We start from the raw sequence: 24,974 nt of genomic DNA, 5'->3' as shown, positions 1-24,974 counted from the left end.
TTTTGTATGGTACTTATATAGCTTGCAATGAAAATCAAATTGTTATGCTTCCAAGTGAGCTGAGTGCAGTATTCTGATAACGGAAAGAACCACAGAGAGAGCAGTGGATGTGCTGCAGCAGGGCTACACAAAGTGCTGCCATGTAAAACAGTTACTGTGCTGTGCTGGTGGAATTCACTTCTTGGCATTCTGTCTGTTTGAGGAGCCCAAGTCAGTGCATGTAGAGAAAAAAGTAGTTTAGGATACAGTAGGCTGAGTTCCACCTAGATCCTGCTGAATCTGACCTGAAACCATAGGCATGTGTATGTGGTAGAGGCACACTGTGGTAAGCACACTTAAAACACATCACTTGGCACTTCAAGGGCACACGTGTCAGGTCCAGCCCCTCGGGAAAAGCTGTGGCTCGTGGTGTTCCTGTCAGTTGGAGGCCCCATGGCTATGGGCAGGATATTGTGTTTTCAGACTGTTGACAACTTCAGTGTGGCTACAACCAAATCCTTAACTGACAGCATGTCCTCGAGGCCAGCTGTGTGGACAGGCTGCCATCATTTCATCATGCTGTAATTTAAAGAAGCTTTAACCTTTTTTTTCCCTAAAAGGGAAGCTGGGAAGTGTTTATGAGTTTCCGACACAGAAGCCAGAGAGAGAACACGGAGCCTGTCCTGTATTTGTAGGGAAAATTGCTTCTCTTCACACCTGCCTGCATTGAATAGTGCAAGTAAACAAATTAGGAGCAGCTTTTCGCTCAATCCCTGCACATTACTAATCTCATCCATACAGCTTCCAATTGGGACATAGTTTGAACCGGTTTATTATTTATTATATATGTCATGGACATATATATCATCGTGTTCATTACACTGACAAATATTTTAGAAGCCTTTAAAAGAAAATGTCATAAGTACTTTCTTCCCATGGAGATAAGTCAGTGAGTGAATAGTCTTTGAAATGAGCTGAGTAACTAAACGTTTCCTCTCTGGAGGTGGGAAGAGAACTCAGGAAGAAATATGGGCAATTCCCCTTTTGAAAGGAGCATTTATATAAAGGAGAGGGTCTGTTCTGGGTCAGCTCAGCCCACCTACATGGTGTGTGTGGGACAGAGGAACATGTGATGGAGCTGGGCAGACATTACCAGTTCCTTGACCTGCAGTAAATGAGGCGTTTTGTGACTTCATTCTCCTTTTACTCCTTCCCCACTATATAACAGGAGGTCTTGTAACTCTCATTTGACAGGGTTATTACTTGCTTCTGTAACAAAGCAGGCATGGTGGGAGCAGAGACATGTGAGGACAGTCACTGAAAACACCCCTGTCCACAGCTCATGGACATTGCTGTTTTAACAGTGCACGTGTCCCATGCTCAGTGACATGGTTTTCAAGCTAAAGCTTCCATGTTGGGCAGAATTTCAGTCTCTGAGAAGTAACTCTTGAATCCATGGCTGGCTGCAAAGGGGGATACAGAGAAACAGAATGGCAAAAGTACAAACAAAATTTCAGACAGATGATAGAAGTGACAAACCATGGCCAAATACAGCCCCTTATCATAGGATCCCAGCCTGGTTTGTGTTGGAAGGGACCTTAAAACTCATCCAGCTCCAACCCCTGCCACGGGCAGGGACCCCTTCCACTGGAGCAGCTTGCTCCAAGCCCCTGTGTCCAACCTGGCCTTGAACACTGCCAGGGATGGGGCAGCCACAGCTTCTCTGGGCACCCTGGGCCAGCGCCTCAGCACCCTCACAGGGAAGAGCTTCTGCCTAAGAGCTCAGCTCAGTCTCCCCTGTTCTGGCAGGTTCAAGCCATTCGCCTTGGCCTGTCCCTACAGGCCCTTGTCCCAAGCCCCTCTCCAGGTTTCCTGCAGCCCCTTTAGGCACTGGAGCTGCTCTAAGGTCTCCCCTTCAGGAGCCTTCTCTTCTCCAGGCTGAACCAGCCCAGCTCTGTCAGCCTCATGGTAGTATTAATCTGATAAAACAGTAGCAAAATCAGGCCATCGGAATGAAAAGGCATGTGCAAGAGATCTTTAAATCAGTCCTGGCTCAAGTTATGTTAGTTTTATTAAAATCATTAATATTCAAGCTTGACTGTCCTAAATTTGCAGCTATGTGGAAGATCTGTATTGGTTGGAAAGGAAAGTGCTATGAGAGCCCAGGGATGGAAATACTGGTGCGCAGAGGGGTGTCCTGTATCTGTTAGTACTCTTGTACACACTGTCCTGCTTGGTGAGCTGCAGGGTGGGGAACTGGGCTTGGTATAAAAGAACATCTTGTGCGTATCTCCAGAAGGCTCTGATGAAATCTCTTTATTCAGTGTCAGATATTTCATCTTCCAATACTTTCATAAAAAGCTGAATTAATTCATGGCAGTTGACAGTAGAGCTATTCTCAGAGCAAATACAAGACCTGCAGCATACTAATATTAAATGGTACATTTTTTAGAGGTTAAATATAGCTAGCTAAGCATTCCAGAGTTCCATTCTGTGTGTATGATAATGCTTTGAAAAGGGTCCTAAGCGGCACTCTTGAAAATGGACTTTTTTCACTCTTGAAACTTGCCCTCTGACTTTGTGACAGGATCTACCTTCATTTGAATGATATTTCGGGGTTATTTTTATTTAAAAATCTGTTTTCCTTATATCTTAATCCTAAATCTTCATTCATATGGCCTCGATCTTGCTGCCTTTTTCAAAGTATATTTGTATTCTATGGGTTCTCCAGCTGCAAAAATATACAATGTCTGTTTCGGGGTCAAAGTAATGCTTCTGAGTGTGAAATTTGACGATGTGCATATTTATGCCCCTGATAAACATGTCAAACGTAAGAGGTGTGTTTGACAAGAAGAGAGAAGCAAAATTTCGAGGCCATAGAGAAGGAAGTTGCAGTGTAAGGAAAATACTTATTTATTCATTCTCAGTCACTGTCAGACAGTGGCATGAGAATGGGATAAAATCTGAAGTCTTTGTTGTGATCCTCAGTGAGAGTTTCTTCGAGTAACCACAGCGTCAAGACTGCGCAAGGACTCGGGAGTTTGCTAATGATGATTGGCTTCATGAAAAGAGAAATCCTATTGCAGAATGTGCATACATCATTTGCTCTAATGTAATAAGTAAAAACTATATAGAAGTGATTTTACTGGGGGGAAACAGCAATTAACCCATCCTGTTACCACGACCCAGCTACCTTACTAGAGAGGGTTCTGCTGGGGATAGCAATCTTACCTTTGATTGTGTGCAATTACATTATGAAAACTGCAGTTCAGGCAAACTCATCTTTCATTCAGCAGATTTTCAGTTTCATGTGCTCTATGAGCTTATTGAGCTTAATCTTGGTCTGAAGATTGCTAAAGGTGACATTTCAAATAAACATCATTCTTGCGCAGCCTTTCCACAGAGAAGCTGGAACAAACCAATGACAGACGTGAATAATCTCCCAGTTAAGAAACACGACTTGTAAAATAGAGGTGTTTTGAGTAACAACATCCCTAATTTCTTTTATGCTTGATTAACTTTTCTATCATGGTTCACAGGGCCAGGAATACTTAATTACAGTGTGAAGTGACTTGCCATGCTCTGTTAGACCCAGTTCTTGGCAAGAAGTGTTTAAGGGCTCTTAAATCTGTAGCAGCAAGAACAGGAGGTAAAAGCCAATTACTGGTGCAAATGTAAACTTGACAATTAGCAGGTAAAGGCTTGTGGTTTGGGAAATGACTCTCAGCATGGTGAAAGTATCTACCAATCCAATAATATTGATTCCAGGCTGCTGGTGGAGGGAAGCAGATTGTCCTGGGAGAGCTGCCCTGCCAAGCTGCAGAGAAACAGGCAGCCCAGAGAAGCTGTGGCTGCCCCATCCCTGGCAGTGCTCAAGGCCAGGCTGGAAGGGGTTTGGAGCAAGCTGCTCCAGTGGAAAGTGTCCCTGCCTGTGGCAGGGGGTTGGGACTGGATGAGCTTTAAGGTCCCTTCCAACCCAAACTATTCCATGATTCTATGGTTTATCCATCTACCTCTGCCCAGGAGCACACCCGAAATTCAAGCAGGTCACCCCTCTTTGTCCATCACACTGTGTTGTGTGTTGTAGCACAGGGTAGCTCCTTCCTTCCTTCCTGCCCTGGCACCATCCGTGTCCGGTGGAGCAGCACTGGGCTGAGTTGTCTTAGTTTGTGCTTGCTCCAGTATCAGTCATCTCCAAAGTGAAATGATCCATTTTACAGCACGATGAGAGGGGAAGTGATTAGTGGCAGTGCACCCTGCCAGGGGTGGCAAAGTGGCTGCTCACAAAGATATGCATCAGCAAAAGGAAGTAGACTTTACACTCCCTTTGAATTTGTACTGAGACATTAACTGTGAATTATGAACCAGAACTATTTAATGAAATACGTGGCCTTTAATAGGTTGGGGGTGTGCTTAACATGTAGGACAAAGTGGTGTATCTGATTGGATTAGTGGCAAATTTAATCTAGTGTATGACACTGCTGATTCAGCGGCCTCTTTTTTTACAGGATCAAAGTGACTTTGGCTTGACATGTGGTCTCTTCAGTGCACCAAATGAACTGGAGGCTGGGTGGTTTTGATCCATTATTTCAAGAGGGAAATTAACTTACTTTGAGAAGAGTTGCAATATACACTATGGGAAATGGTTTTCTTACAGTGTGGGAAAGCTCTTCTGTGACTTGTGACATTTCCTCAGATCTGAGCCCCAAGCAGCAAATAACTTGCCAAGACATTTCCCCAGAATATTAGCACGGATTGCACAATTTGTGTTTTCTGTGATATTTTCCAATCCTGACTCCAAAGAACAAATATTATTTTTCCTGTGAAGATATTTATTTGAATCAGCAGACTTGAGTGAATGTTTATAGTATCCCTGCCTGGTTTGGGTTGGAAGGGACCTTAAAGCTCCTCCAGCTCCAACCCCTGCCACAGGCAGGGACACCTTCCACTAGAGCAGCTTGCTCCAAGCCCCTGTGTCCAACCTGGCCTTAAGCACTGCCAGGGATGGGGCAGCCACAGCTTCTCTGGGCACCCTGGGCCAGCGCCTCAGCACCCTCACAGGGAAGAGCTTCTGCCTAAGAGCTCAGCTCAGTCTCCCCTCTGGCAGGTTAAAGCCGTTCCCCTTGGCCTGTCCCTACAGGCTCTTGTCCCAAGCCCCTCTCCAGGTTTCCTGTAGCCCCTTTAGGCTCTGGAGCTGCTCTAAGGTCTCCCTTTCATGCAGCAGAGGGGCAGGATCCCCTCTCTGAGCTGCTGCTCATGCTCTGGGAGTGCAGCCCAGCACACGGGGAGGTTCTGGGCTCAAGCGCACGCTGAAGCTGGGTCATGGGCAGCTTTTCTTCAGCCAACACCCCCAAGTCCTTCTCCTTGGGGCTGCGCTCAGTCCAAATCCCTGTGAGAGAGGCAGGATCTGAATGTCTGGGCATTATGGACTGAGGCATCTTTCTAGAATTCATAGAAATGGACATTTCTATGTATCCATATGTCAGCTCGAGGCACAGTCGCTCCAGGAAGCCTTAGGGCATGTTCCCTTGTAGGTACTATACTACTATAGTGTTGAGCAAGAATATTCAGAGTGTGCTTCGGGGTTTGGTTTCAGTTAGAACAGCCAGTTCTGCTGGTAGTTTCGCTGACATGTGTGAGCATTTGTATAGAAGTGGGGGGAAATGTTTTGCAGGTGAAGGTTCTATATTGATCAGAATGCCAGAGCTAAGGTCTGGCTAGTGCTTACTCTAAACACGTTATGTAGTTGCAGAGTATGTCCTTTCATTTTCAGCTTTCTAAGTGTTATCTTGAGAAGTGAGTTATGGAAGAAGTGTTGACAACTTCTGCTTTTGATATGGTTGATGTGAGTTGTTCAATATCTATGTGATAAGACAAGTATTTTTAATATAACAGAGTACAATGTCACTATTGGCAGCACTGCAACTATTGTTGCACTAAGTGTGGTACTTAACAACTGTGCAGCCATAAAAGCTTACAACTAGCAACCATTAATGTATTTATTTTACGGTTCTGAAATGTACTTAGTTGCCAGCTGAGGAAAGGAACTGGTTAGGTGGGACCAGCAGTGGAGATGTGGGCTTTGACAAGAGCTAGTGGGGAAAAGCAGGAATTGGCATTGCATAGAGAGAGTTTCTGAAACAAAACTGGCTATTGCCAGCATTTCACATGGTCAGTGGGAAATGCTTTGAGTCTCAAGGGATTGTAGACTTGCTTTGGAGGCAATGGGTGACTAAGAAAACTGTCTAGAAGAAAGAAGTCACTTCTTTTTACATTTACAGAGAATTCTTTACCATAACGTAAGAAGCATTGTGTTCATGGTAAGAATGAGGCAGTAAAGATAAGGTGATTTTCTGAAAATAAGGTTGCTGATGATTACTTGCTTCCTCTGATTTTACTTTTCCAACCAGGTCTGCATTCCTCTGCCTGCCACAATGAGAGATCTGTCTCACTCGGTAGTTCAAACTGAGGTCAGGTTTCCTTCCTCCTGCTCTGCTTCCCTCTCTTTCTCTTTTCCACTCTGAAAGCTGCAGACCCAAGTGTGAGTCTGTCCTGTAACCTTTTCCTGCCCAAAAGGTCCAGTCCTTTCAAGACCTGACCTTTTAATCCTGTATTGTTCTAAGGCAGAGCAATGACTTGCATGTTTGTGCTTAACAAACATGTGAGTATAAGCATTATGAAACAAACATATAAGCAAGTCTAAGCATTATCATTGAAATACGAAGTGGTGAGGATGGTTATCAACAAGCAAAAGTGGAAGTTGACAAGAGGCTCTTTACTGGTATTTCTTTAAGGAGAGCTGGTGTCCGTTTAATGGCCAGTGTGAACTAAAAGGCTGGTCTTTGATCATTTACTGCCCTGGAGCAGCGCCCTGGCCACAAGATCATCACTGTATTTGCTGTCCATGGCTGAAGTTCTGGTGTGAGGTCAAAACCAATGGGAGCTCTGAGGCAGATCAGGCTTAGAGGAAATGGTGGTGTTACACATTGGGCCTCTTCTCTGTTCAGCTGAAAGTGGTGTCCTCAACTGCAACAGCATCAGTCATGTTCAGATGGTTTTTAGATAACACTCTTCATGTTTGGGTGACAATGATAAATGTTTCATTAAAATGTTGGCCAGGCAGCTCTAATTCTGTTTTACTTACAGACGAAGTTGTACACTTGGGTAAGCCTGCCCTAACACTGTTATTGAATCTTGGGCTTTTCCTTTCTCTCTGATGATGGGAAGCAGCCCTTGGAGGGGTCCTGGGAGTATGGGTCTTACTGAGAGGTCCAGGGTTTGCCTCTTAGAGTAATTCAAGTTAGTTTATAGAAAACCAAACCAAAACAGTGATATCAGGAGTGCATTCAGCATGTGGTAAGAGCAGGTAATAATTTCCTTTGAGGGGAATACAGAAACCAAATCCTTCTACCTGTCTCCAGTATCAAATGCCAGCTTGGTGCTCTGTTCAGTAAAGTTAATCCTTCGTAGCATCCCCTTATCATTTCGTAAAGGAGCGCTTCAAACCAGAAAAATCCCATGGACAGTTAATAACCTCCTCTAGGCACCACATGTATTCTGTGCCACCATAGCACTTCTTTTGCTGTCCTGTACAGTATAAGTTGTTACTTCCTGCTGTCCATGAAGCCAGGCCTCTGGTCAAAGAATCTTAGAATCCCAGCCTGGTTTGTGTTGGAAGGGACCTTAAAGCTCATCCAGTTCCAGTCCCCTGCCATGAGCAGGGACACCTTCACCTTCCACTAGAGCAGCTTGCTCCAAGCCCCTGTGTCCAACCTGGCCTTGAACACTGCCAGGGATGGGGCAGCCACAGCTTCTCTGGGCACCCTGTGCCAGCGCCTCAGCACCCTCACAGGGAAGAGCTTCTGCCTAATGCTCAATCTGAATGTCTAATGATGTAACAAATAACTTAGCAAAACGCAGCTGCCCCTGCAAGCATTCCTTTAACAGAGAGTGAAAAGGAAACCTGGGAATATTGTGAGACATTGGAGGGGAACGACTTCGTCCACAGACCTGCTTGGAGGAGACTGAGGTAGGAAAAATATCAGCTCAGTACCACTTCTCAGCCTACAAAGTTGTTTAGAGATGTGTTAAATGCTTTTTTTGCCTTCTGCCTGTTTGTAACAGTGGAACAACAGTAGCACAACCTCTCCACCCTCCAAAAAGCCCAAATCCAATCCCTGGGAAACAAAGCAGGCACTTCCTGTTACTGTTCCATTTGATCTCAAGCACTTTGTCTCCCAAATTCTGCTTGTCTGATGAGAAATGATGGAACTTTCCACTCAGCTGAAGAGTTCAGTTCCTGCCAGCACTGGATCCTGAGTGCTCAGGAAGAGGTTATCTCAGATGTCTGAGAACATGCCATATCCCTGGCCCAGCGGCACTGATGGCTCTCGGCACAGGGGCAGGTAACGTGTAGAGACTGCTCTGCCTGATAATTCTGCTGCTGTTCTTGCTGCAGAGGCTCATTGAAACGTGTTTATGCTACAGGAAAGACAAGCTTATAATTTCCCTGAGCTCCTGGCATGTTTCCAGGAAGAAGTTGTGTTGTGTGTCAACTGTTGCTGGAGTCAGTGTGCTGTAATTGCTGCTATTAGAAGAATGGGAGGAAAGGAGATTCCTTTTACTTTCCAAGCCTATGCTTTGAGATTTTTCTGTTAGTCTTTATTAAGGTTGAAAGTGTCTGTTGAGTTTGTGAAGAACGGTCTAGTTAGTGCTCTGGTAAAGCCTGTGGAGTTGTTCTCATCTAAGGAATACCAATGGCTTGCTGGGGGTCATAATCTGTGTAAGATCACCGTATATAAGGACTTCGTTAACATTTAACTGTAGAATGGCAGATTGTGGTGCTGCAATTCCTATTCAAATACCCCTGAAGAAGAAGGTGGATGGAGGAAGCATCATGGGGTGTCCTCTGGTGGGAGGTTTCCCAGCTGGGGCAGATGGGTTTCCTTCTTGTGTGCAACGTGTTGTGAACAAAGGGATGGAGGGTGAGTGATACAGACTTTATCCTGCTCTTTCCATACATGAACATCAGAGCAGCATTGTCCTGATGACTGGCAGGAAGTAACAAAGAGGCATTGGAACTGCTTGTCAGGCTTCAGAAAAAACATAGAAATGGAGACTGGAACCCTTTGCAATAATTTATTACTACAGATCTTCTGTTTATCTCCTAAATCACATGAAAAACGTTGTTCATAAACTTCATTTTGGTCCAGTTGTTTTTGCCAAAGTTTTCTCTAGAGTTAAAAACCCCACAGACTTCTTTAGATCGTGTCCACTTCCAGCAGTGAAAAGGAAACCAGGCATTCCTGGAATTATTATCAGAATTCCTTTGTCTCCGCAGGGCAGGAAGCCAGACTGCATTGTTTTAATGGCATTCCTCTAGCCTTAAACCTCTGAGGCTCTCTGTATTTCTCAATTTTCTCCAGAAATTTCAGGATGCTGCCTGCATTTTGGTACAACAGCTACTCTGACAGCTCATTTATGGCCTTATTCTACTTTCCTTGCCCTCAGCACTGTAGTATCTGAGCTCATCCTGTGTAATGAAATAGTAGGTTGTGTGGTTCTGTTGTCTTTTTAACAGGACTTGCAGTGGTCATATGTGTGTAATATAATCTGATTTGTAACTGCTTTACTCGGAGCTTTCCTTCAGTTTGTAGTTAGAGTCACATCTGCCTTTTATTGCCCAGAACTCTGGGAATAATTGTGTCTTTTTGTCTTCATTCTAGCCAGTGTCAGGAGATACAGTCCTAGTTTGCAGCCACTGGCAGAGGAAGACGTTGGTCTTTTTTATTCTTCTAGAATTTATTATATTGCACAACATTGCTGTATTTCTATTTCATTATTAGTATTAATCAGATAGACAGGATAGCTGTGACTGTACTGCACAGCCTCCTCAGGAAATGCTCAGCTAAGGACCAAAAATCTCCCTCTGTCTTTCTGAAGGCACACATTTTTAGTCCTTGTAAACCTACACAAACCCCTTTCTCCATTATTTGTATGTTTAGGGAGAGGAAATACGTAAATGGCTTTGCCATTAGTGAAGTAACCAGGAAATAAACAGAGGAGACCTTGTTTAAAACACTTGTTTTGTTCCAATGCTGCAGATAAGCAGCTGTGAGAGCTCTCAAGTTTGACGGCTCATGAGTCATTCTAAGCTCTGTCTAGATGTCATAGCCCCTTGTGCAACCACACAAAGTACCATACCCCTGCAGATGGTTTAAAAACTTGCACTACTGTTGCAACTGCTTATTTACCATTTTCAGGTTCTAGGGTACTTCCAATATTGGACTGATTTAATCCCTGTTGAATTAAATGGTATTTGAAACATAAGAGAAGGTGCCGGGGCAGCCAACAGCAGTGGCATCATTTCATGTGTTTTAAGAGACAGCTCAGAGTGAGATGCACAGATTCACCTTGCTGGGTGGCTGATGGCCCTGCTGGCAACAAAGGTAAATTGGTTTGGGTTGGATTGGACCTTAAAGCTCATCCAGCTCCAACCCCTGCCACAGGCAGGGACAGCTTCCACTAGAGCAGCTTGCTCCAAGCCCCTGTGTCCAACCTGGCCTTGAACACTGCCAGGGATGGGGCAGCCCCAGCTTCTCTGGGCACCCTGTGCCAGCGCCTCAGCACCCTCACAGGGAAGAGCTTCTGCCTAAGAGCTCATCTCAGTCTCCCCTGTTCTGGCAGGTTCAAGCCATTCCCCTTGGCCTGTCCCTACAGGCCCTTGTCCCAAGCCCCTCTCCAGGTTTCCTGCAGCCCCTTTAGGCACTGGAGCTGCTCTAAGGTCTCCCCTTCAGGTGCCTTCTCTTCTCCAGGCTGCCCCAGCCCAGCTCTCTCAGCCTGGCTCCAGAGCAGAGCTGCTCCAGCCCTTGCAGCATCTCCATGGCCTCCTCTGGGCTCACTCGAACAGCTCCATGTCCCTCTTGTGTTGTTGCCCCAGAGCTGGACAAGATATACAAAAGCCATTCTGCAGAAGACTATCCTTTACTAAGAGCTGCTTGGAGATGTATTTGAATCTTTCTCCTAAATGTTTTGGAAGTGCAGTGAAGTGAAAGCACTTCATTAACCTCTTTGATGAGGAGGATGATCTCATCATGCTAAAGCACCTGGATTAGCTTCACTAACACTGGCAAAAAGCTGCAACATTGGAGGGGCTACCCCTCCAGGGGTAGTCGCATCCTAAGGGAGCTGTCCACATCTGCTGTCCCAGGACCTATGCAACCCATACAGAATCACTCAAGAAATCTTTTATGCTGACCAGGAAATGGGCAGGTGGTTGTTGACCATGCTGATGTAGGAAGTCTCAGCTGGTTTTTCTACAAAGACACTGCAGATACATGACTAGCAGAAAGGGAAGGAGAGCACAAGGGGCTCAGCCACCATGTTCTGGCTCTGGGAGGTGCATACATTGTTATACAGTTGTTAAGTTGACAGCTTTAAAGCAGATGTGTATAGTGCAGGCTATCAGTAATTCTACCCTATGAGGGTGCTGAGGCACTGGCACAGGGTGCCCAGAGAAGCTGTGGCTGCCCCATCCCTGGCAGTGTTCAAGGCCAGGTTGGACACAGGGGCTTGGAGCAAGCTGCTCCAGTGGAAGGTGTCCCTGCCTGTGGCAGGGGGTTGGGACTGGATGAGCTTTAAGTCCCTTCCAACACAAACCAGGCTGGGATTCTATGTATGTCTGACAACATGAATGGGGAAATATGTAAAAGGTGCCTAAACCTGGGAGAGTTTGGGTGCCTTAAAAATGCAGTGTGGCAGGGTTTGATATGCAGCACCTGAGTCCCCTCTGCCTAGCAGGCCCTGCCCTGGCTGTGGCTCTGAAGCAGGGGTTGCTGCTGACAGCCTCACTGGAATAATTGCACAATCTCAGCATTGTACCAGGGCCGCAAAGAAACTGGGTCAGATCTCCAGAAATGAAGGAAATGGCAAGATCTTGTGTTAGGTGTGTGCTTGGTCTGTTCTGGCACAGGCATCCCTATGCTCCCAAGATCAGGCTTGTTTGAGGTATCAAGAGCATGCAGGAGACATCTGCAGACTTTTCCAAAGTGCTGAAGTAGTTTAGCAAGGTGCTGATTCAGCCAGAGCTGGGCATTTAGTCTGATTCCTGATCTTTGAGATCCCTCTGAGAGCTTTCCTCTCCCAGGGATTTTGTCTGGAGACATGGATGCTCCACTGAAGAGGAGCCCAGGCGCTTGTGCTACGTTGCCTGGCAGACAGACTATTGAAGATGTGAGTACCTATAGATAGAGACATACTTGCACTGACAGATTGTTGGCTTAAAAGCCATGTCATTTAAATACTTCTTTTTACTACTCTCTTCCACATTCAGCCAAAAAAGTCTTACAGAAGAGATGGAGCCTTCTCCTCCGCTATCATGTAGCTGCCAGCATGAAATGGGTAGTTAATTTTTCCTCAGAATTAGGTTCTGTGCTGAGATTGCCAGTGGAGTAATTTTACAGAATGGTCATGTTCCCAGCTCCAAATGTGACCAGGCTCAGTAGGGACAGGAAAGCACTATTATATGATGGCTCTTTAATGGGCTGTGGGAAGCAAGAGGGTGGTTTCAGTCTCGAGGACATATTTAATCTTGCAACATCTTTTACTACATTTAATAGCCTGTCCTACATCTTAATCACTCTGTGTAGGGAAATTAATCCAAAGCCCCCTTTCGTGCTGATAATTTTAAATCTTCGCTGTGTTTGCTCACATTAGCTTGTCTTCTTCTGGCAGTTCCTCAGCTTCTGCTCTTGCCTGATCATGGGAGCGTTCCTCATTGCTCATCCATAGAGATGGATAATAGTCTAAATCTAGCTTCTCTTTCCCTTGGAGACCTGCTGGTTTTGTGGTTTTTCCTGCTGTGTTTCCCAGTAAGTATCCATCTTTAATAAGACAGGATTTGGGGAGGACATTCCCCCTCTTCTTTTCTGGTAGATGGAGTGTCAGTGGTGACCTGCTGCGGTTGGGGCCTCCTGCTGTTGCTCTGCCCCTGGGAGGAGATGCCACACTGCTGCCAAGTGCTCATGGCTGCAGGGAGAGGCTGCTTGGAGGGATATCTCTGCTATGCGGACAGCCTGCCCCAGGCCAGGGGATGCCTGCAGCCGTGCGGAAAGGCTGGACATTTTTGATGCCTTTGTTTCTAGAGGTGTGGATGTCCCCTTTGCCCTCTCTTCCCACTTGGCAATGAAGTCTGTCTCTCCCGGTGGCAGGGCTGTGTGTAGCTGCAGGGTACCTTGCATGCCTTGGGCGTGAGGCAGTGACAAGCACATGCAGGGAGACTGATAGACAGCTCTGAAATTCAGCTTCTTAGAAAGTAGGACTCATTATTCCCATACAAAATTGTATATTGGCAGAGCTTTTAGCACAGCTAGTAAAGATGGTCTCAGTTTAAGAGTGAACATAAAAGACTCCTGACCTATCAGCATCTTTTCCTGTGCCTCTGAGACAGCAGTCTCATGGATAATAGCTGGATTAAATCCTGCTATCATCCTGGGTTATTATTAGGTGGTACTTTTCCCCTGAGGACGGGGTGTTGCTGCATTGCTCTGCACAAAGGAGATGCTGCCTCCATGCAGGCTCCCCAGCAGGCATCGTGCCACTGTCTTCACACCACAGTTCACTGCAGGATGCATCTATTGCAGGAAACGGAGCAGCAGGAGGATCAGAAGGGAGCCAAGGAGCTAAAACAGAGCCTAAGACAGTGACCTTACTGCTACTCTTGCAATCGTGGCTCTGCCTGCTGCCCAGATATCCTGAAGCCATGAGTGGATGTTGTACAGGTTCTCCTCAGTGAGGCTACCTCACTGGAGGCCTCTCTGAGCAAGGAGAGAAGTAAAAGGTGAGGAAAGAACTCCCTGACACAGCTCTCTGTGTACCATGGTCTGCAGCCTATAGACAGCAGGATGCACTTTGCTGCCACTGCACCTGTAGTCCATGGTGTCCACTTTAATGGTGTATGCAGCTACAGGGTCCTTCCCAGCCTTTGCCTCTCCGTCCGAACTTGCCCCACATAAACCCAGAATGTGAACTGTTGGTTTCAGTCACACAAGGAGATGCCTTAACAAAGAAGAGGAATGTGGCTTGGCTGTTCCTCCACGTACCACATGGCTATCAATCTTTGTTGTGAGTTTTGGCATCTAATTTGTAGTCGTAGCAAGAAGTGAGCTGTTCAATGGCTTCGGCAATGTGAAAGCGTCTACTTCTGCTCTCCCAGGAACATCATTTGAATTTGGTTCTGAGTCACACAAATCATAACCCATGAAAAGGGATTGTACAGGGTGGATAACTACCTCCTAACAAGGCAATGGATGAGCATGAGAGTGATTCACAGGTTTGATCTGATTCAGAATTCCTGGAGATGTAGTTTTCAATTTTGGCCTACATTGCAGTCTTCCAAGTAGGAGCCAACATAATTATTAACTAGAACTTGCTGTACCAATACTAACTTTTCTACACTGTGTTTCTTCAACATCTGATGGTTGGAGCTTGTGAAACACCATTGTACATGCCAAGAAAGATGGCCTTGAGCATCTGTGGCGAGTTGCAGGGATGATGAGAGACCTTCAGTGCATGTATTCAGCACCTCAGTCAGTTTGACCCTCTGGTCCTCTGCTCTCTGCACTAATACTGCTGTTGCTGGGAAACTTTAATTTGCATTCATTGTTTTGTTTTTCATTTTGTTGTACAAATGGTTGTTTGACATGGGCATAGGAGAAGTGAGAGACGCTGGATCTGTGGTGGCTCTGTGGATCATGGGGCCATGTAGGCATGCATGGCTTCACAGTGGCCAAGAGAAGTGGTGAAGACCCAGGTCCTCTTCAGCAAGGGACCACTTAGAAGATGCAAATCAACATGATCAGGAGATTTTGTAGCTTGCTTTCTAGGTACCAGTAATAAACCCCTCCCTTACTTGTCTCTCCAAGCCAGTGCCCTCATGTACCTTACTTCCCTAAGCAAAGCTATACTCAAGCTTGTCTTTCCCAGTCTTCCATTTGATTTCCCACAGGAGCCCACTGAACCCCCCTCCTCTCCTGCTGCTGCACTTCCAGTCTAAGGGGGGGGACGCTCCTAATGAGCAAATGAGAGAGCAGTGGCACAGGGACAAACCCAGGCAGTTAAGTAAGTGGAGCTGATAAGGGTTTTGCCAATAATAAAACACACAAAATCAATACCAAAACAAGCTAGCAACCAGTGGGCAAGCTTTAAGCAATAGTGTAATGGGTTTGATTTTCTCAGTTTTCATCAATAACGTGGCCAATGCATTTAGCACAGGCTGAAGTGGAGCTAACAGGATATCAAGCAGGCCAGAAAGAAAAGCTTTGCCTTTGTCACCTGTAGCACCAAAAAACCCCCAACAAACCAAGGTTAGTGTTACAGCAGACCATTAATGTGACACTGTTACCTAGCTGTTAGCAAAAGTGTTACTGATAGCTTCAGAGAAGCAGGAAGCAAAAGCTGACCTTGTCTGACATCTGATGTCATTTCTCAGCGCTCCTGAAGTCAGATCCTTTTTCTCTATGAGAGTTTTTTTAACTTATTTTTTAAGCTTTTTTTATGTAGGTGAATTCAGCTGGAAATCTTGTTGTACCCTAAAACTGAACATGCAACAATACCTCCAACCAATGCCAACCTAAATCACTAACATAGAATCACAGAATCAACCAAATTGGAAAAGCCCTTTAAGCTCATCCAGTCCAACCGTTCCACCAGCACTGCCGAGGACACCACTAACCTAACCCATGGCACTGAGGGCCCCATCTGCACAGAGTGTGAACCTTTGCAGGGACGGTGACTGCAGCCCTGCCCTGGGCAGCCTGTTCCAATGCCTGAGCACCCTTTGGGGCAGGAATTGTTCCTCAGCTCCATCTAAACCTGCCCTGGTGCAGCTTGAGGCCATTTCCTCTTGTCCCATCCCTTGCTCCTTGGGAGCAGAGCATATCCCCTCCTGGCTCCATCCTTCTTTGGGTAGAGAGCGATAAGGTCCCCCCGAGCTGGATCATTAATGGCATGGCTTGGGCTGCCTCAAGACATTACAAGTATTTTTCCCTGTAATAAAGAGATGATTTATGATTAAAAGCTGCTACAACTGAGAGGACACTATTTCTGAATGAAATCTGTGTGCAAATGCCTGGTTACAGAAATACCATAATTGGCACATGTCTGTGTGTAGTGTGTACTGAAAAAGGGAAACACGGCACATGCTGTCTGAGAAATAAAACTTAAGTGGCAGGGGTAACATTGCATTCTGGATGTTTGAATTAGCATACGTAAGCTTTTCCCTTTGCTAGCATTCAGTATTGAGGCACTTAGTGAACTGGCTAAGCTTGGGTAATTCTATTTTTAATTACAGGGAGAAGTCAAGAAGTGCTGGATCCATAATCACAAGAAATCTCAGCTTGGGGTGAGAGAATGTCAGACAGCAGCAACCCTGAGAAATGCAGACCCTATCTTAATGCTAATGCTTGGCTGGTTGCTGCCCCAGAACTTCCCAAGAGCATGTGCCTAAGTGGTAAATAGCTCCTAAACATTCTGGTGAGCCTCCTAAAATGTGGCCTTAGGCAAATGTCTGTCTGTCTACACAGTAGCACTAATCCTCGCGTCGCTGTGTTACAGGGGAATTCAGCTGCACTTTAATAACTTCTCCAGCACTTACTCAATAGCAGTGTTGCATAAGATGTGCAACCATAATAGAAGATCACAGAAGACAGGGCTAAAAATGACCTTCAGAGGTCATTGAATCCTGCTGCTGGGCAGCTGGATGATGCCAGTGTAAGCCCTGAGCAGCTCCACCGGTTCAGAGATGCAGGAGGTGGGAATCTGCCTTCGTGTAAAGTCAACAGTGTGATTTTTTTACTTATATTCAAGCAAGGCAGCTTAAAGGAGATGAATTGCAGTAATAACATGGTTTAGTCATGAATATTAATACTGAAGTAATTAAATCAGATACTTAGGAATTATAGGACAGGGAGATACTTTGCGTGTCATTGAATATGCTCCCCAGTTAGCATAGAAACCCTTCAATAAACATATGGAGCTGTCAGTTAATTGCAGGAGGGTTTAAAGTATCCCTTGCACAGCCTTGGTTTTCATCCCCCATTCCTTGAAAGATGATTTAGTTTTCATTGCAGGATGCTGGGTGTGGATTTGAATGACCAAATGTGATTTGATGTGCAAATATTATATCCCTGCCAACACAGTGCAGGAGGAGCAGCGTAACAAATGACTTTCCCCACTGAAGTGAAAATACCTTCACTGAACCTTCACTGCCGTACATCACAGTATCACTGAACGTAACATGCTAAAGTCTTTGCTGAAATAAATTGTTGGCAGTTTCCCTCATTTATACCATATGTGGTTAAAATATTGCATTGGGAAGTGACAGCTCTCCAGGTTCTGGTGACCTCCTTTAGGAACCTAAAGAGCTGAGCTAGTGGAAGCAGAAAATGTTGATGTTAACAGAACTGGAGTGATGTTTGCATTGTCATAAACCATGTTTCTCCATTTTCTGGCCATGAGGACATGAGGACCAGCTGCTGCTGCTTCAGAGCAGCCTTTTGTCCATCATAGCATCTTCTTTTCATGCTGGCCGTAAGTTACCAGCTAGAGATCAAGACAAACAGTATTACTTGTTTCTCCTTCTAAGTATTTTCAGCTTGGAGGATTTTGTTGTACTTCTTTCTGTGCTTTGCTTATCCCCTGTATTATCAAGTGTCTCCAAAGTTAAAAGGTTCTGTAAGTCTTTTTTAACTTCCATGAAGTGAGTAGCATCTTTTGCATTGATGGGTTTGTCCTTTAAAGTCAGTCAAAGGAAGGTCTGTGGGATCCCTGTGCTCAGTTTTTGCAGACAAATATTATAATTGTAATCAGTGTTCTTTAAAAATACAAAAAGCTGGGATTTTAGTTACTGCGTGCCCTTGTGCATTACTTTCTGAGTTTGTATCAGTCCTAGAGGTGTTGCATCTCCTACTCTTTCTTTACCTCAAGTACTCCTCTAGTCATTAGATAAAACCCTTTCCACCGGCTTGTTACTCAAGCTCATTCGAACAGTAGAAGTGTAGGTTGAACCTTTGAGTTTTTGCTTTCTGTGGGGTTCTGATCTATTTGCTTTGCAAAAAAATGGTAGTAGAGGACCTCAGTCTTTAAGAAGTTCTCCAGTGCAGTGCCACAGTTGCCTGCAAGTTGTACCCCTCCAGTCTCTGCAAACCCAGAAAAAAAGGAAACTATCAGAATGTAATGTGACATCTTCAACCATTCTAAAATAGCAGAGGGTAATCTGGCTTAAAGAACATTATGAGTTACTTGATAGCCGGCACAGTCACACAAAAATGGATAAAGCCAAGGCACAAATATGCCTTTGGAGCAGCGTAAGAGTCTGATAAAGTTTGACATGACCCCAAAATATCTACTGGCTTCAAGTGTGGATGTCAAAAGAGAAAGGGATCAGCTATAAATATTGATGTTCTCTAATAACATGTTAAGAGTGACGGATGTGGAGAAAGCGTGTGCTGTCACTTCGTTTCCCTAAAAGCAATGCACTGCTGTCTCTCTAATGATTTGGAAAAGAGTTTTAGTTTCAGCTGTGGAATAAAGCACCACACAGTGATCCTATTTTCAATGATGCTATGAGCACGGGAGGCTCAAGTAGGGGAGCTCATTTGGTAGGAACCCATTCCTGAGAATGGGAATTGTTCAAAATTGTCACTCCCATAGAAGTGCCTGGTGAAGGAAAATGAGATGAAGCAGAAATAATGTAACCAAGAAGCCCACAGGGTGATGATGTGTGGCTACTGCCACATCATGTCCCTGCGGTCAGATTTAGCTTAGTTTTGGGCCCAAATTAATTGTTTGAGTGCTTTTATTTGAGGTTGTGTTTGATCTGCACATAGTTAACAGTTTCTGAGCTATTACCCTGAACACAGTAGCTGAGCCTTTATGGTGTTAATACAAATGCTGTTTCCCCTCAGTTGTGTTCTCGGTGCATTTGTGTTTGGAAGTTTATCTGCAAGCAATCTACAACTGAAGTTTAAGGTCCTGCAAATAAGGGAGGGGTTTTCTGTGTCCCTACAGCTCTGAGCAATCTGAGAGATGTGTTTGAGGAAGGATAAACCACAGAAAGGTTTCATGACTAATGACATCAGCTTGGGATCAGCTTGTTTGCACAGGTTGTGTTTCAGAGCAGTGGTTGTCTGACACATTGTACCATCTCACTAAATGCCTGATTATCAGATAACAGTAATGATAGGAAGTGATGCTAAGCTTCTGTACTGCTTCCCCTTTGGGATACATCTGTTTGCAGCTCAGATATTGAAGCTGAAGCGTTTATTATCATCAGTTCATTCTGCTTCAGTTTTAAAGTGCTTAATTGTCTGGTGGCAATTTGCCTGAAGTGACAAGGGGAGTAGTAGCAGGTAACTGTTTGCTGATGGCGTTTTAAGCTTTGCTCTTTGTTTAGAGCTCATTCCTGGTCTCCAGGCTGATTGTGAATAGATGGATCATACAGGCCTTCTCACAAATACTTTCAAGATGCAACTTTGTTTGAAGTTTGGTGACAGTGTTTCACTTCATGTCTTTTCAATTCCTCTGTCTCTTATGTCCTTGACTGGCTTTTCTGCTCATTTTTTCCTTTAAGCTCATAGCATCACAGCATAAATATATTCACAGATACTGAAATATATATGCATCTAGTCTACGTGTCAAGAAGACTCACATAAGGATTTGCTAGATCAAAACTGTGGTAGATGACCTAATTTTCTGTTTTAATCAGATTACAAAAGGGGATTTAAATTGCTGTTTCACACTTTTGAAGAGTTAACAGGCACAGAGATTTCAGACCAAATCCTCAGCAGGTATGACCTGGCACTGGAGCAGAGTTGTGTGATTTGAAGCAGATCTTGGCTCTGGACTCCCAGCATATAAGTGAAGAAGTAAAACTGAGAGGCAGACTTTGCCAGGAGGTGCACATCCTATGAGCAGCTATTAAACAGTAAACCAGACAATTACAAAAGACCCAGAGTTGAAGAGAATCCAGAAGGGAGCTTGCATAAAGCAGGCTGGTGGGCACAGCTGGGAAGTTGGACTTGAGAATCAAGTCCAAACCCAAGCGAACATAAGAATGGGCTTGTAACCAATGAATTCAAAGATGGCACATGCCAAAGAAAGCCCCTACTTCAGTCCCCTTGAAAAGGGACAGGAAGCATCTTATGTAGAAAACAGCAAGGAGAAGAGATGAGATGTGCTGGGAGCTATAGCCTGTGCTAATGGTCATAATGGTGAGGGAGCTGCTGCTGCTGGGAAGGAGCTGATGTGGTGGGAGGGACCCTGTTGTATGCACTTAATTGAATAAGCTGTTCATCTCCTAAGTGCTCAGCTGAGCTTGGCTAGTGGCTCTCCAGAGGTGCACTCATCACTGGCTATGGAAATCCTTATGCAGCAGAGCATGCAGAACCTCACATTACCTCTTTCATTGTACAATTCTATTTTTAACCCAGTGCCTCACTGTGTATTAATCATTTTGGACAAATTACTGTGTGTTGTCCTCATGTTGTATAAATTCCCACACACTGTGCAGGCATAGTTTAGCCTATTGCAGCCTCATAGGAGCAGTGACACCTATATTTTATGGGTGGGCTGGCAAGGTGATGAGGTGCCAGAGGAAACTGGTGCACAAATTCATCTGCAGGTTTAAAACAGTGAAGAGCTCTGTGGTCAATGCAGCTTTGCAGGGTTGTGTCAACTGATAGTACTGCCCCAATACCCATGGATTCTGTACCATTAACTATCAGAGAGATAATTCTACTAGTTACATGATAGTAAGAGTACAGATAAGTTACTGGAGTTGACATTGCAGAGAAAGGTGAGTGGATCATTAAGTCAGGAGTAAGTACATGGTGGATTTCCATCTATGTACAAGGAGGTCCAAGAGTCACAACCGTGTTTCTGCACTGAGAAGGTATCTTTTCTCTTACAGTCAAGTGCTACTTTCTCAGGCACGTGTTTCTCCTAGACATAGGGCTTTAATAGCAGAAATTCTTCGTGACCCAATAAATGTGGGATGATAAAACTCTGGATGCATTTAAGGATGGATCATGGATCTACTCTTTCTTGCATGAAGTTCTTGGGAACAGAGCAGACTGGAAGTGACTCATTTTTTTTTCCTCATTGATATTACTCCGTGGAAGAAGAGAGGATGGGAAAAATGCACTTTTATGGCATTTATTTTTTATTAATATCATTTATTATTGGGTTCGAACTTAAACAGGAGATTTATGTTAGATACAAGGAAGAAGTTCTTCTCTGTGAGGGTACTGAGGCGCTGGCACAGGGTGCCCAGAGAAGCTGTGGCTGCCCTATCCCTGGCAGTGTTCAAGGCCAGGTTGGACACAGGGGCTTGGAGCAAGCTGCTCTAGTGGAAAGTGTCCCTGCCTGTGGCAGGGGGTTGGAACTTTAAGATCCCTTCCAACCCAAACCTTTCTATGACTCCGTGATTCTGAATTACCTTACGAAGGTCAGTGAGGTTGCTTGTGGATAGAGCAGGCAGGATTCTGCTCCTCCACCAAGCCTGTATAGCATAGCAGTGGCTGTGAGGGCATGTCCTGGTATGGCACTGCGCTGGTGTGCATGGGATGAGTACACACAGTGAGCAATGCTGTGCCCTGGGCTGTTGTGCTATCAACCAGGATTAAAACCCTCTCAGGGCCCTGGAGACACACATCTGGTTTGTAGCACAGGCTTGAGCATGACAGCGTGTTCCTAGCAGAGGATGAGGCTTCAGCCTCCGTGCTGGTGAGCTGCTGTGTTCCCTGCAGGTGAGAGCATGACGTGCAGGGGGAAACTGCATGTGCACCATCAGACCTACGTGGGACTCTGTGGAGGGACTTCTTCCACTGCATCTTCCTTCAGAAGTCTATCTTCTCTTTCTGGGCTTTTCAGTGGGATAATGCATTATTCTTGTGAGGTATTTCCAAAATACAGCACAAGCTCATAGGGCTCAAGGGATGGGTTTGAAGAACTCAAGTCTGTGGTTGCCTTTCTGTGAAATACCTTGTGTCTGAGTAGGGACCAGCTCAAAGTGCAGCAGTTTAGAATCCCAAGCAACAAAGAACTAGGTTAATTCTAGCACCAGCGTTACTTGCAGTGCCCTTGAGAGGAGCAGAGCTGACTGTTTCGTGGACGTTTGAGAGAGGCCATCTACTGTGAGTCCAAGTCAGAATGTGGGGCAGGCTCTGACGTGAGCAAACACGAGCAGATCTCTGTGGATAATACGAGTTCTTTTTTTCTGTTTGATTTTTTAGAATCAACCTTGTCCTATGTTAGGCAGCTGGAGGCAAGAGTAAGACAGCTGGAGGAGGAAAATCGCATGCTGCCCCAGGTGGGTGACTTCTCTTGATGGGAACAGTAGCCAGCAGCTAGACAGCAGCGCTCGGGTCCTCGTGTGTGAGATAAATCAGTGTCACTTCTCATCTGACATTGTTACTACTGCATTTGAATGCTCGGGCTCATCACTTGGATGACCAAAGGCACTCACATCTGCTTGTTCATCTTGCTCGTGGTTGAGTGGGGTATTTCTTTAAGGCTATGACAATGCTTTCATTCGTTTTTCTCCTTTGCAGGTGTTGGTACCTTGCTAAGAAAAGTTCACTGGAAGCTGCTTCTTATAATTAATTAATGTAAGGGTTGGAAATCACAGAGAACTGACCCTTTACAGTCTGATTTTATTCCAAGAGCTTCTTCTTATTAACAGACCAAATGCTATTTATAATTGACCAAAATATTTTGCTCTGAAAATGCAAATGTTTTAAGTAATAATAATTGGGTTATATTAGTTTAATATTTTGAGGAATATATTAGATACATAAATGCAAAACTGTGATTAAATTGAATAAATAAGAGAATATGAAGTTAAAGGCTTTTCAAATATGTTTTTTAAGAATGGAAAGTTTTGAAGTTCATTAAGAATGGCTCAAAGACACTTGTTAATTTTTTATATATACACATACAAACCAGCACCTTTCTATTATATTTTATGAAGTAATCCTTAGAAAAATCCATCAAGTCTCCAAATGAAGATGCCCATTGGCAGAAAAAAGAAGTTGCATTTTGTTTAAATCAAACTAGTTTAAATGAAGACATTGCTTTTAAGAAAGATGCTCAGCACTGTTATTTGAATGTGACATTCAAGAGAACAGTGAAATGTGCAAGAACTAAAATCCACTGGCTGAGATTTATTCATTTGTATAAACTGAGATCAGCCAGAAGATCTCAGCCCTGAGTTAACAATTGCCTTCAGGTAGATTTGAAGTCAAGTGTGGTGGGTTTTTTCTTCACCCATAATATGACAGTTGGAAGAGCCCCTGTAGCTCTTGGTGACACTGAGCAGTTTATGTAGCAACTTTATACCCTAATTTTTTGATCTGGAAAGGGAGGACAGCCAGAGTGGTTAAATGTCCAACAACACGCTCACAGCCTTCAACAGGAAAGGCAAAGGTGGATCTTCACTGATAAAGAATATGATTTTCTTGCCAAGAATCATGTCCAGGACCTGCAAAATACCATTGTGGTTTGTGTTGGATCTGGAACGGCACTGAGGGATGAGTTGTGCAGAACATTCTTCGTGGGCAAAATCTTTACAAGTGCTCATATGGTTTTTTGTCTGGGGCTTGAGGCTTTCAGGTGGTGACCCATGAAGTGCATTCCCAGAGCTTGCCAAAGACTGGAACACCCACATTGTAAGCATTGAGTTCATTGAAAATATCTGAGATGGGGTGCCAAAACCAGAGCAATAGTGCTTGTGACTATAGCACTTAAACCTGTAGCTGTGGCAAAAGTAATTGGAACAAAATATGCTGATTGTGGGCATTTGAAGGGGAAGAACTAGGTGAGCAAACCTGCAAACTGAGTTTTGATTTTCAATACACAGGCCAGAGTTTGCCTTATGTTTGGTTTTGTTGGCACAAGGATGTGTAGGAGAGTTCTGAAAAATCTCCTAATATCTCTGCATATTGATGCTAAGAAAAAGGAGTGAGAAAGTTCGTGTTTCCTGACATATCTCACCTTTCCTCCTGAAGAAGAGAGGAAGGCAATGTAGACACTGACATTCAGTTTGATGACTTTGCATTCAATTACCTCGGCATCACATTTGCATGAGTTCATTTTGGGTGTTTGTGGTTCCTCTGAGTGACACCTTGAACGTGCGGTGAGCAGCAGTCAGGCCCTGTCACAAACACAAGGATGCAGGATGGAAATGCATCAGCTCCAAGCACTGCTTTGATTCAGTTTAACGGCAGGAATGGAAGTTTGTTGGATATTAGGCCAGACCAAGCGCTTTTGACAAATCAGCTGCAAATACAGGATGAGCTCCAGAACTGATGAAGGTTTTTGGCACAGCTTTTAAAGTGTTTTGCCTTAAAATTTCACCAGTGCTTCAGTAAGAAAGTGCCTTTTGCTTTGTGCACAGCACCTCTTTGATGGTACTGGAGCAGTGGGAGGCTTTGGGAGTTGCAGGACTGCGCTTGGTACAAGAGAGGTGACAACTCACACTTGTATGAAGCCTCTGACAGGTGTTTGCCGAGGAGTCCTTGCCTTGCTTTCTGAGGCTTTTTTCTCTCCTCCTGCCATGATTTCCTTCTTTTTCCTTTCAATATCCTTTCTTTTTTCCCTTTTCTGCTCATGTGTCACTCATGAAAATGCACTGGCACCTTCACTGACTCCCTCTTCAGCTAAATCACCCCTTCCATCTATCACTTAGGTGTGGTTCTTTTCCAATTGCTTTTGCTTTGCTTGTCTCCCTCCACACTGATTTGTTCTTTTCAAAACCCCACAGCCCTCTAATGTAAAGGTTTTATTAATATTTAGTAGCAAGAACATTTCCACAGAAAATGGGTTTAAGTGCTGCCATCACTGCTCAAATGGAACCTGAGTTTTAGTTCACTCTGCTCTGCTGAAGGGCTCCTGTGTCAGAGGAAATGCAGTACCACCACTGAGTCAATATTTTAGTTTGA

The 24,974-nt window shown here is 44.6% G+C and overlaps 1 protein-coding gene across 2 annotated transcripts in view; it reads left to right on the top strand.

The window, feature by feature from the left end:
- CCDC85A (coiled-coil domain containing 85A) overlaps positions 1-24,974 on the top strand; it is a gene marked incomplete at both ends in the record, with an annotated part of 82,933 nt that overhangs the window by 42,078 nt on the left and 15,881 nt on the right. For both annotated transcript variants that reach the window (XM_080616365.1, XM_080616364.1), the window contains one exon: positions 22,269-22,345. In XM_080616365.1, the coding sequence (XP_080472491.1) occupies positions 22,269-22,345 (77 nt within the window). The remainder of the gene's footprint in view (positions 1-22,268; positions 22,346-24,974) is intronic.

This window comes from Psittacula echo (assembly GCF_963264785.1).
Source record: "Psittacula echo genome assembly, chromosome: 4".
Lineage (NCBI taxonomy): Eukaryota > Metazoa > Chordata > Aves > Psittaciformes > Psittacidae > Psittacula > Psittacula echo.
The sequence above is the reverse complement of the archived record's forward strand: the minus strand, read 5'-3'. Positions and strand labels throughout refer to the sequence as shown.